Genomic DNA, 10,553 nt, shown 5'->3' on the forward strand with positions numbered 1-10,553 from the left:
TGGAAGAGGATACATTTCTGCCGTTCTTTTTCTTACCACGACCAACTTCTTTCTCATCTCCAGGTTTTACGGCTTTTTGATAAACTTGCTGAAATTGTGCTAGATTTGGGCAGGATGCTAAAAGCAAGATGCTAGATGCTAGAGACATGCAAATTATGCTAGATCTAGCATCATTATGCTAGATCTGGCAACGCTGTTCCCCACAATAGGCGTGTCGTGCAAGTAACCAATCACACGTCAGGTACTAGCTTTTACCTATTGCTTCCTTCTCACAGCTCAGAACATTGGTAACTATGGATAGACGTACAGCAGTAATTACTTTATGGGAGTTGGAAGGTTATTCTGCAACTGCAGCTAGCAGGCGAGTAGGTGTCCCGGCCTCTACAGGAAGACGATGGATTCGGAAATATGGCGCTACAGGTCAGACTGATAATTTACGATCTCCTGGTCGTCCGCATGTGTCAACCGAAGCCCAAGATGCGAGATTAGTAAACGAAGCCCGGTTAGAACCACTAAGGACGTCTAGACAGCTAAGGGAAGTTTCTCTCTTTCCTGGTAGTAAGCATACAGCTCTGCGAAGACTTCGTCATGCTGGGTTACGTGGCCGTGTTGCTGCCGTGAAGGAAAAACTCTCAGACGACCACAAAATTTACCGTCTCGCGTTTGCACAGGCGAATGTGGGTCTCAATTGGGAAAACGTAGTTTTCTCAGATGAATCCATATTCACAACATCAAAGGAGGGACGCCGTTTTGTGTATCGTCCGAGAGGCACCCGATATGACCATGGATATGTGGCTGCTTGCAATCGCAGTGGCCATGTATCTATTTTATGTTGGGGTTGGATTTCCAGTCGCGGAGCAGGACAGCTTCATAGAATTGAAGGACATCTGGACAATGCTCAGTACTTAGACATTATCAGTAATATCATGGTGCTATCTGTACGGGTATTTCAGCCTGATGGTGTAATTCAGTTCCGGCAATACCAGTCGCCAATACATACTTCCCGTGTGATTCAGGAATGGTTCGCAGGGCACCCTGAGATTGATTTAATCGACTGGCCTCTCGTGGAGCAGACCTCAATCTCATGGAAAATATGTGGGCAGAAGTGAAGCGTACTCTAAGGGAAAGTTGGCCTGAGGCAGATCCACCAAGAACTCAGGATGACCTGTGGCATCTTGTTTCCGAAGCATGGCTGGAGGTAGGGGAAGGAGATAGATTTGTCACCCATGTAATAGATTCCATGCCCAGAAGAATGGAGCGTGTAATAAATTCAGAAGGGTCTTGGACACAATATTAATGTCCCCGCCTTAACTCCCGAAAACAGCCCTTTTCAGGGCTACCTAAACGCTTCTGAAAATATTTCTAGAAGTAAACCACTCCTTGTATCCGATTTCTGTGCAATCCTACTAACAAAAGAATGATAATTAGGTGTAGGCTTTGAACTCAAGACCTCTTTATTGGCAAGTCAGTACTCTACCAGTGAGCTAACATGAACACGCAAACCCAACCTGAAGAAACACGACTTTCAATTTCTGGTATTCGATGACAATGATGCTCATATACTTGGCAAATGTTGTATTCAACTTGGGATATTTCGCAACACACACACACACACACACACATAAACAAAGCGAAAGAGAGAGAGAGAGAGAGAGAGAGAGAGAGAGAGATGAATATACAAAAGCATATTCAACGTATTGGAATGAGACTCTAAGTAACGACATTCCGTTCTAAAGAGAATTCGTGTTTCTTCCCGTGACGTTAAGGGGATCGGGAAAAGTTATGTGTCTTGAAGCAGGATACGACTTTGGATACTCTGTTTATACACTTTCTATATCCGTAGGAATATATTGTATTTCACGAATGTAAATGACATGCTGAAATGAGAATATTGAGGAGTTACATCTGTATGACAAATAGATGCAAATAAATACACTACATAACTTATTTATTGCTATTAAATGATTTTCCTAACTTGTATTTACATCCTCATATATAATACCGACCTACTGTGAAAATTATCTCAGATGTTATATTTTAAACATAATAATTACTATGTTCTGCAATGATTATGTTATATATACACAACTTATGTATTCTAATGTAATTATTTTATATAATTTTTCATGCATTGCGGAAAATATAATTTTGAAAGAAGGATTAACCTAGACGAGATTTGAACTCACAACCTTATGATTTAAAATCCGACAGCTTACCAATGAGCTAGCACAAGGACTTCTAGAACTATGCTTCTAGCGATGTATAACGGATCTCAAGATAATTATGACATTCATATCCATTACAAACGCTGTTTCTATTCTACTTTGACTTTTATTTTAGTACTCAGGCGATAATTATATTCTATTTCTTAACTTTGAGCATTCTTTTACATATGGAAAGATTCTTTAACGTATTTAAATGTTCCATTACGTATGGAGAGCTAAATGACAAACAAGCATGTGCTGACATTAAAAAAAAAAAGTTTCGAAATATTGTATCATTAAGTATTTCAATCAATGTTGCTTTTTTAAACACTTGGTAACAAGTCCTATTATATTTAAAAGAAGAAAAACACATCTGCAAACTTTTTCCCGATTGCAAAGGCTGGCTTGGAGGTTCGAACCTGGCTTACTTTTTCCCGAAGATACCCGAAGCTGGACTTAGAAATTTTTTGCCTCAAAACACCAATAAAGAATGCGCTCAACCTTTTTGAGACAAGGTGTACCTAATGTTGCCTTCATTACTGATTGCCTGAGAAAGAACGGTAAGAGATAAGGAGAAATGGTTTGTGATATGGATTCAGCGTCCCGAAAACAAGTTTCATTTCTCACCTTATCTCCGTGCTCGAACAGTGATATATCTACTTCTGTTTTTGACTATTGATTGATATTGAGCAAGAATAGTAAGAGATAGGGAATAGATTCAGCGTCCCGAAATCAAGTTTCATTTCTCACCTTATCTCCGTACTGAAACAGTGATATACCTCCTACTTCTGGTTTTATTATTGATTACCTTGAGCAAGAATGTTAAGAGATAGGAATACATTGTTTGTGATATTGATTCAGTGTCCCGAGAACAAATTTCATTTCCAACCTTATCTCTCTACTGAAACCAAGGGTGATAGATCTCCGACTTCTGGTTTTATTATTGATTCCCATTGAGCAAGAATGGTAAGAGAAAGGGGAAATGGTTTGTGATATGGGTTCAGCGTCCCGAAAACAAGTTTCATTTCTCACCTTATCTCCGTACTGAAACAGTGATATATCTACTTCTGTTTTTGACTATTGATTGCCATTGAGCAAGAATAGTAAGAGATAGGGAAAATGGTTTGTGATATAAATTCAGCGTCCCGAAATCAAGTTTCATTTCTCACCTTATCTCCGTACTGAAACAGTGATATACCTCCTACTTCTGGTTTTATTATTGATTACCTTGAGCAAGAATGTTAAGAGATAGGAATACATTGATTGTGATATTGATTCAGTGTCCCGAGAACAAATTTCATTTCCAACCTTATCTCTCTACTGAAACCAAGGGTGATAGATCTCCGACTTCTGGTTTTATTATTGATTCCCATTGAGTAAGAATGGTAAGAGAAAGGGGAAATGGATTCAGTGTCCCAAGAACATGTTTCAGGTTCGACTTTATCTGTCTATTCAAGAGAGAAGTGATATATATATATATATATATACTTCCGGTTTTAATGTGTTTCAAAATGTAAAAAATACACTTTTTTCCACCATTTATTCTGCAATCCATGGCTATGTCTTCCTCTTTTCACAATATTTTAGCGTTTCCTTTGCAGTCTTACACATTCGAACTTTGAAATCCTCTCATCAGCTGTTACTTCCTGTGTCTAACATTTGTTTTCTGTTTCAGGCTTTTGTAACCTGTGGTTATGGTGTACGCAACGTGGGATACGTAATGATATGTTTCGGTGTGACGAACGCCATTTTCTCCGTGTCTTTGAGTCCAGTGGTGAAATACGTCGGACGCGTACCAGTTTTTACATTCAGCGCCTGCATCAATTTGGCAATGATCATCACCATGTTTTGTTGGCGTCCTACTCCAACGGAACCAGTGATTTTCTTTGTTATCGCAGGACTGTGGGGAGTTGCAGATGCCGTTTGGCAGACACAAATAAATTGTAAGTATTTAAAATCTGTTAGTGGGTTGAATGATTAAATCTATCTATGTAAATAAAAATGAAAGTGACTATGTTTGTGACTTAATTACCTTTGAAAAATCTCGATCAAAATTTTCAACATAGATGAGGTTAAGGCCGGGGATGTTTTTGGTCATTTCACTTAATGATGCAACTTAGGGGAGTGATATATATAAATGAACTAAAATGACCGATGTTAGTTGACTAACGGAACATATCACTATTTTTTCTAATTTTAACCCAGCGAAGCGGGTAATAGATACTAGTCAGTCATAAAAGGTCATACATTAGTGTGTTTGGTAGAATATCTGTAAGATAGTAAAGCAGTCATTACCAAATACATGCTCTGTGACGTCGCAGTATGATGCTCCTATTCTTAGTAAACCATGCGGAGAGAGGAAGAAGGCGGAAGATGTACTTTTGATAGGCAAGTAACATTGATGGCGTGGTCGATAGTATTGTAGGTACGCTACTCGTGTATCCATGACTACTGCCACCCACCCAACCAGGTACATTCTAGGAACGTGCCATTTAAGTTCCATATGTACCGTTTACGTACCTGGTACTTGAAACATGTACATTTCATATGCATAGCACGTGTCGCTAGGTACGTGCCTTTCGAGGAATTTCTGACACTTGCAAGGTACTTTTACATGCTTCACTGGAATGTGAGGAATGTGAATGGCACATACCCCATGTACCATGGCATGGTTGTGCGTAAGTTGCTTCGTATTGCGACTAGGGTTGCCAATTTAGCCACTTTGTGACGAGATCTGGCCATTTTGAGAACGTCGTTAGTCACATAATTTCCAAAGAGCCAATAGTGGCTTTTTAGCCATATGCTTTTCACTTCTATAGCCACTTTCTGAGTTTAGCCACATTGTAATATACATACAAAATTAATATATTGTCAGTTATATATGGTGCTTATTGGGAAAAACACTCCCCAAAAAAGTTCATCTTAGACTGGAGAAATGGTTATCCTTCCTTTTCCATTATTATTTGGCTATGAAACAAATGCCGGAGACATATACAACCGCTATATACAACAGTGTGGTGTTGGAATGTGTAATGATTAGGATGTGATGTTTTATTTTATTTTTTTGAAAGTTCAACACTTCCAATGTACCCGTAAAAATGTACTAAAGAAATAGTGCCCATGTTTTTTAAATATTCAATTAGAACTGGACAATCTACATGAAATTTGCAATCGATCAGTGAAAACGTCATCTTTCTAGAGCCTGTAGTTTCTGAGATCTCATTGTCGAGAAACATATATGTGTATTTTAAAAGAGCTCCAAAGATGGCAGCACAATTCATTTGCATGTATTTCGGAGAAGGCTTACTAAAGGCAAAGGCCTTTGAACAATAATTTAAAAGGATAAACTTTGTGAAAAATATTTATTTCAGTAATTTATTTAAACTACACTCTTTTAAAAATATTTGTCTTTGTTATACACGTGAAATCACAAATAACCGTAAATCAAAGGTTTGAATGCTAAGATTATAGGTTAGAGCTCGGTCGCTCGTAAATGTTACTGTAGTATTTTAATAGATAGTTACATTGCCACACAGATGCCGGAGGAGGGCATATATTTTCAGAGTTAGTTGCTTGGGTTTTTTTAAAAGTACAAGCTTCTAAATTCGAACGTAAAAATGAAGCGTTAAGGTTTTAGTATTTAAGTACTCGCACCCCCAGTTGCATAGCACTGCCCTAAGGAACATTACTGACATGCCTAGTACATTCCTGGCACATGCCAATGCCAAGTAAATGTGTCAAGTACATACACGGTACGTGATATACACATAATAGATACATTCCTCGGTATGTGTCATGCACGTACTTTTGGGCGGAAGTAACCTTATTCCTTACATGTGTATTTCACATGATTGCTCTATTCACGTACCTATCATGTACATTCCAATGTACCTCGAGGAACATTCTTTACACATGATCAGTATGTACTTGTGTTGGGTGGGCAATACTGTTTTATTCCATTCCTCTCTTGTCCCTACCTTCTTCTGCTCTAGCTATCTATCCTTATCGTCTCTTTTAATGAAAGAAGCGGGACTCTACATCGTACAGCGGTTTTTTGGAAATAATTGTAGTGGAGTACAGAGAGTTAAATAAAACAGATGATGTATGAAAAGTTCTGAGCTACAGCCCTAATCTGTGATCAGAAAAGATACGAAAAAATGGAAAGAGAAAAGTAGTGTGAATTACATGATCTTCAATCTAAAATGGTGGATTTTGTTTCAAACTCAAAAGCAATTTGGGTTCCACATTGGTAAAACACGCTATGTTTAAATGAAAAAGCAAAGTTGCCAGTTTAGGCTGTTACGTTTGACCCTTAAGGTTAGTTCACACATAGTGTGCCGTTCCCATACCGTGCTTCATCCGTGCCGTTTCTTTTCAGATTTTGACATTGAAAATTCATTGGATTGTTCCTTCTTCGTTGTTCATGATGCGGCTAGCATTCTTAAAATCGAGGCTTTTAAGATTTGTACTTTCTGGAGAAAGGGAGGGGCGGCAAATGATACCATTGCACGAGGCGGCGAATTGCCTACGGCCGGCCCTGACAGTGCATTTTAGCCAGGAATGCCAAATGAACGCACCATTTCACATTAGTTTGACACACTTCTTTCCGATGACAGGGCTTCAAATTGAGCTCCGTGGGCACTAACCAAGATGATGTTCGAACGAGCTCCTTGAAAGGGTTTTATAGTAGAGATGAGGAAACTTAAAGAGGACAGAACGGGTCTGTTTTATTACTTTGCAATCTTCAAAGATCAAATCTATCAAACTATGCAATCTATCTCAATAAAATTGCATAGTTTGATAGTTTCAATGTATTCTTCACATGCGGAAAAATCAGTACTTTGCTGAAATGATCTTATTTTTAAATAAGTGTACATTTACTTTTATGACGTGTCTCGTGTTTTATACACAAAAATTTCATTATACTGTAAGAATAATTCTAATAATGTATTTCCTTTTTTCTAGCATTTTATGGAGTCATGTTCTCCGGAAATGAAGAAGCGGCCTTCAGTAACTACAGACTGTGGGAATCTATTGGTTTTATTATAGCATATGCCTACAGCTATGCTCTATGCTTAAATGCAAAGCTGTGGGTAGTATTAAGTTTCCTTATATGTGGTATGACAGGGTACTACACAATTGAAATTCTCGAATTCCGTAGAAAACGAAAAGTAAAATCGAGTTCTGTAAATTCCATTAAAGTTTCATAATTATTTTTCTGTGTAGAGATAGCAAAGAACTTTTTCAGAACTTTAATCGTATTTGTGCCATAGCTGTATTACTAAGGATTATTATCCTCAAGGTCCTAACTATGAGGACTAATTCTTTCATTTTCTGCATTGAGTGAATGTGGGAGATGCAATAATTTTTGGATAGAAGTCGATTTGTTTTGGAAGACTGAACGTGTTTCTAAATACAAATGTCCAGTATTAGAAAACTAGTGATGTTAGGAATTACTTAGTAAAAGCAGAAAGTAGATGTATTGTGCATAATTCTGAAACCCTTATAAATAAATCCTTGCTTTGGTGGCTATCCCTAACAGTGAGAGATGATACAATTTACAAGGCCAGACATCACATGAGTGTAAAGATACCCATTTGTAACGCTAAATTACCGAAACACTTTAATCGTGTAACAGTGAATGAGACCTGGAAAGCTGGCATTCTTTCAGAAAAGTTTGTGTGGGGGAGCAATTAAAACGTGAGGGGGCAAAACTGAGACATTATTTGCTAAATGACGTATCCTCCACAAAAGTGACATGCAATTGCGACTTATTTTATTTCCAAAGATGTAGTTGGTCAACTCCAGAAAGGGGCTAAAAACTGCCGGAAAATGCCTGTAAGAAACACTCATCGAGAGGAGCCATAAGCCAGGTATAAAGAGCCAAAAAATTTTTCTCCGATTTCCAACAAGTCATTCAGAACTAGAGAAGATACGAACGCAAGTAAGTTACAAAATTTATTTTATTAAAACAAACATAAATCTTGTGAAACCGTGAGATATTTCTCACAAAAATAATAGCAGACTAACACTGTGTGTTCTTACTGTGGGATCTCACTTACCTCCACTTTTACTAGCAGTTTCAAAGAATGCGGTATCTCTCCTCACGTGGTCTCTTTCCTGAATTTACGCTAGCACTGATGTTTATTATTACTACAAATCCCTTTGTATTGTTCATTCAAAAGCTACATCCCTGACATTAGTAACTATATTGTTCTATAATCCATAAGTAATCAAAGAAAAATATTACAACTTTGCAAAATATTACAAGATACAAGTAATATTTAGTAAGAAAAAACTTTTTAAAGATAATTTCATCAGGGAAAGTTCATGAAAAAGTCTATGACTATGGTTTTTGATAAAGGGATAGTATTTCCGATGGAGATCTAATTTACTTCATGGGGTATGACTATATCACTACATACGTATGGATTGGATATGCATGGTTATTGACTGAGCACCAACTAGGTGTCCTTATCATAGACTGTCGACCTCAAAACAGTGGTGCGGTTGACACTCATACCTCTGGTTGTAGGACAAAAGGGATGAACAAGGGTGGTCAGTTTGGAAGTGAGGGTCAGTGCTTGTTGTATTCGAAAAGTCATGACGAGACACATATAAAGGTTGAATGTTAGTAATGAAGAAAAATAACTAAATTTTTCACATACGGTCTTTAGTAAGATTCTATGATAATAAGATGTCTAAAATAGTATATAAAGTGAAGTTTCCCAAATGTAACTTTTCAACTACGTACATCCTATTAATTTATATTCATGAATATTATATCCACACTCTAGTATGTATGACCACAGAATACATTATAGCAAGTATAATGTTCAGTAAACATGCTTGTTTAAAAGATTTTAGAACATTCCGTAATTGAAAAAGTATTGAAAATTCTGATAGTATTACATAGTTGTTTAAGTCTATGTGAGATTTTAAAAATTACAGATTTCTAATTTATGTTTAAAAATGAAAATAAATTCTGTCTCAAATATTTTTGGTACACAAAACAGTGATTTGAAATATAAGTATTAAAACAATTTTAGAACTTGTGCCAAGTGAATTTGTAAATTGTCTTGTTTGTGGATATTGTAATTCTGTCTTTAATTATGTTTTGTTCGTTTTAAAGTGTATTTACATTACATTACATATTATAAGAAAACTATTTTTTAATCAAAAGAAATACGAAAGTGACAATTTGTTCACTGCTAAACGCGGGTAGCTAACTTAAATCATGAACGTTCAAATCAAGTCTAGTTCCCTACCTTATACAGGGTGATCTAATTAAAACTCTAACATTTTAATGGATGATAAATAGAGACCGGATGTTTAGGCATTAAAAACCGGGAAAATAGGCAGGCAAATAGGCACTTAAAATTTAAAAAATAGGCAGTAAAGAAGGCACTAACAAGCAACTCGAAATAATTAAAATAACTACTCAATACAATTAAAAAATAAATTCAAGTCATAGATAATGTTCAAAGAATATAGAAACATCTAATATCTTCTAATATTCTTAAGCTTCTTTGTTTGTTAATATCGTCTTTTACTATATATATAAAACTAAGCTTGACATGTATTCCGTGTATAATTGGTAAATACATTTGCTACAGCGCTTTATCACTACACACAACAGTCCAAATTTTATACATTTATCAGTACACAACAGTCCAAAATTTAACAGCACTTTGTCAGTACAGGCAGTCCAATGTTTTACAACATCTTATTGCTTGTAAATTATTCATTGTAGCTTTGCAAAATTCAAGATTATTAATAAAACTCCAACTGACCAAAACAGTATATAATCTTAAAATATCTATACTGCTTTGGTCAGTTGGAGTTTTATTAGTAATCTTATTGCTACAAACAACACTTACATTTCTCGGGAGAGGCAGAATCCTTTCTTGAACTATCACCAACAAAGTCTTATTTTGAAGAAAATGCATAGAACAGGCAAAATTAGTCGCTAAAGCAATTATTTAGGCAGGAATGGACGAAATAGGCAAAATAAAATTGGCTTAAATTGAAACTATAAACCCCCATATAAACTTTAAAACGTTATTTTTAATATCTTTAACATTAAAGAATAGGTATTTTGCCTAACATTCAGTCTCTAATAATAAAACAAAAAGTATCGCAGGTAGAAAGTTGTTTATTTAAAAATTTTAAAAAATGGTTTTGGAAACAGTTCGTAATTATTTTGTTCTTGATTTGAATTACTCTACTCTGCTGGGTATTGACATAAAAATTGAGAGAACAAGTATCTTCAATAGTGCCCAATCGGTTCTAGTTCTGTCAGCGGAGGAACGAGGTGACTGGGGGTCGTCGTTTTCACTTACCACTCCC

General features: G+C 36.3%; 1 protein-coding gene across 1 annotated transcript in view; it reads left to right on the plus strand.

The window, feature by feature from the left end:
* The window catches only part of LOC145673761 (UNC93-like protein), a 101,305-nt gene extending 90,960 nt beyond the window's left edge, over positions 1-10,345 (plus strand). The window contains exons 5-6 of the mRNA XM_081743510.1: positions 3,880-4,147; positions 7,170-10,345. Coding sequence (XP_081599636.1) covers positions 3,880-4,147; positions 7,170-7,414 — 513 coding nt within the window. The 3' untranslated portion in view covers positions 7,415-10,345. The remainder of the gene's footprint in view (positions 1-3,879; positions 4,148-7,169) is intronic.
* The last annotated feature ends 208 nt before the right edge of the window (positions 10,346-10,553 follow it).

This window comes from Thermobia domestica, chromosome 17 (genome assembly GCF_964235325.1).
Source record: "Thermobia domestica chromosome 17, izTheDome1.hap1.1, whole genome shotgun sequence".
Lineage (NCBI taxonomy): Eukaryota > Metazoa > Arthropoda > Insecta > Zygentoma > Lepismatidae > Thermobia > Thermobia domestica.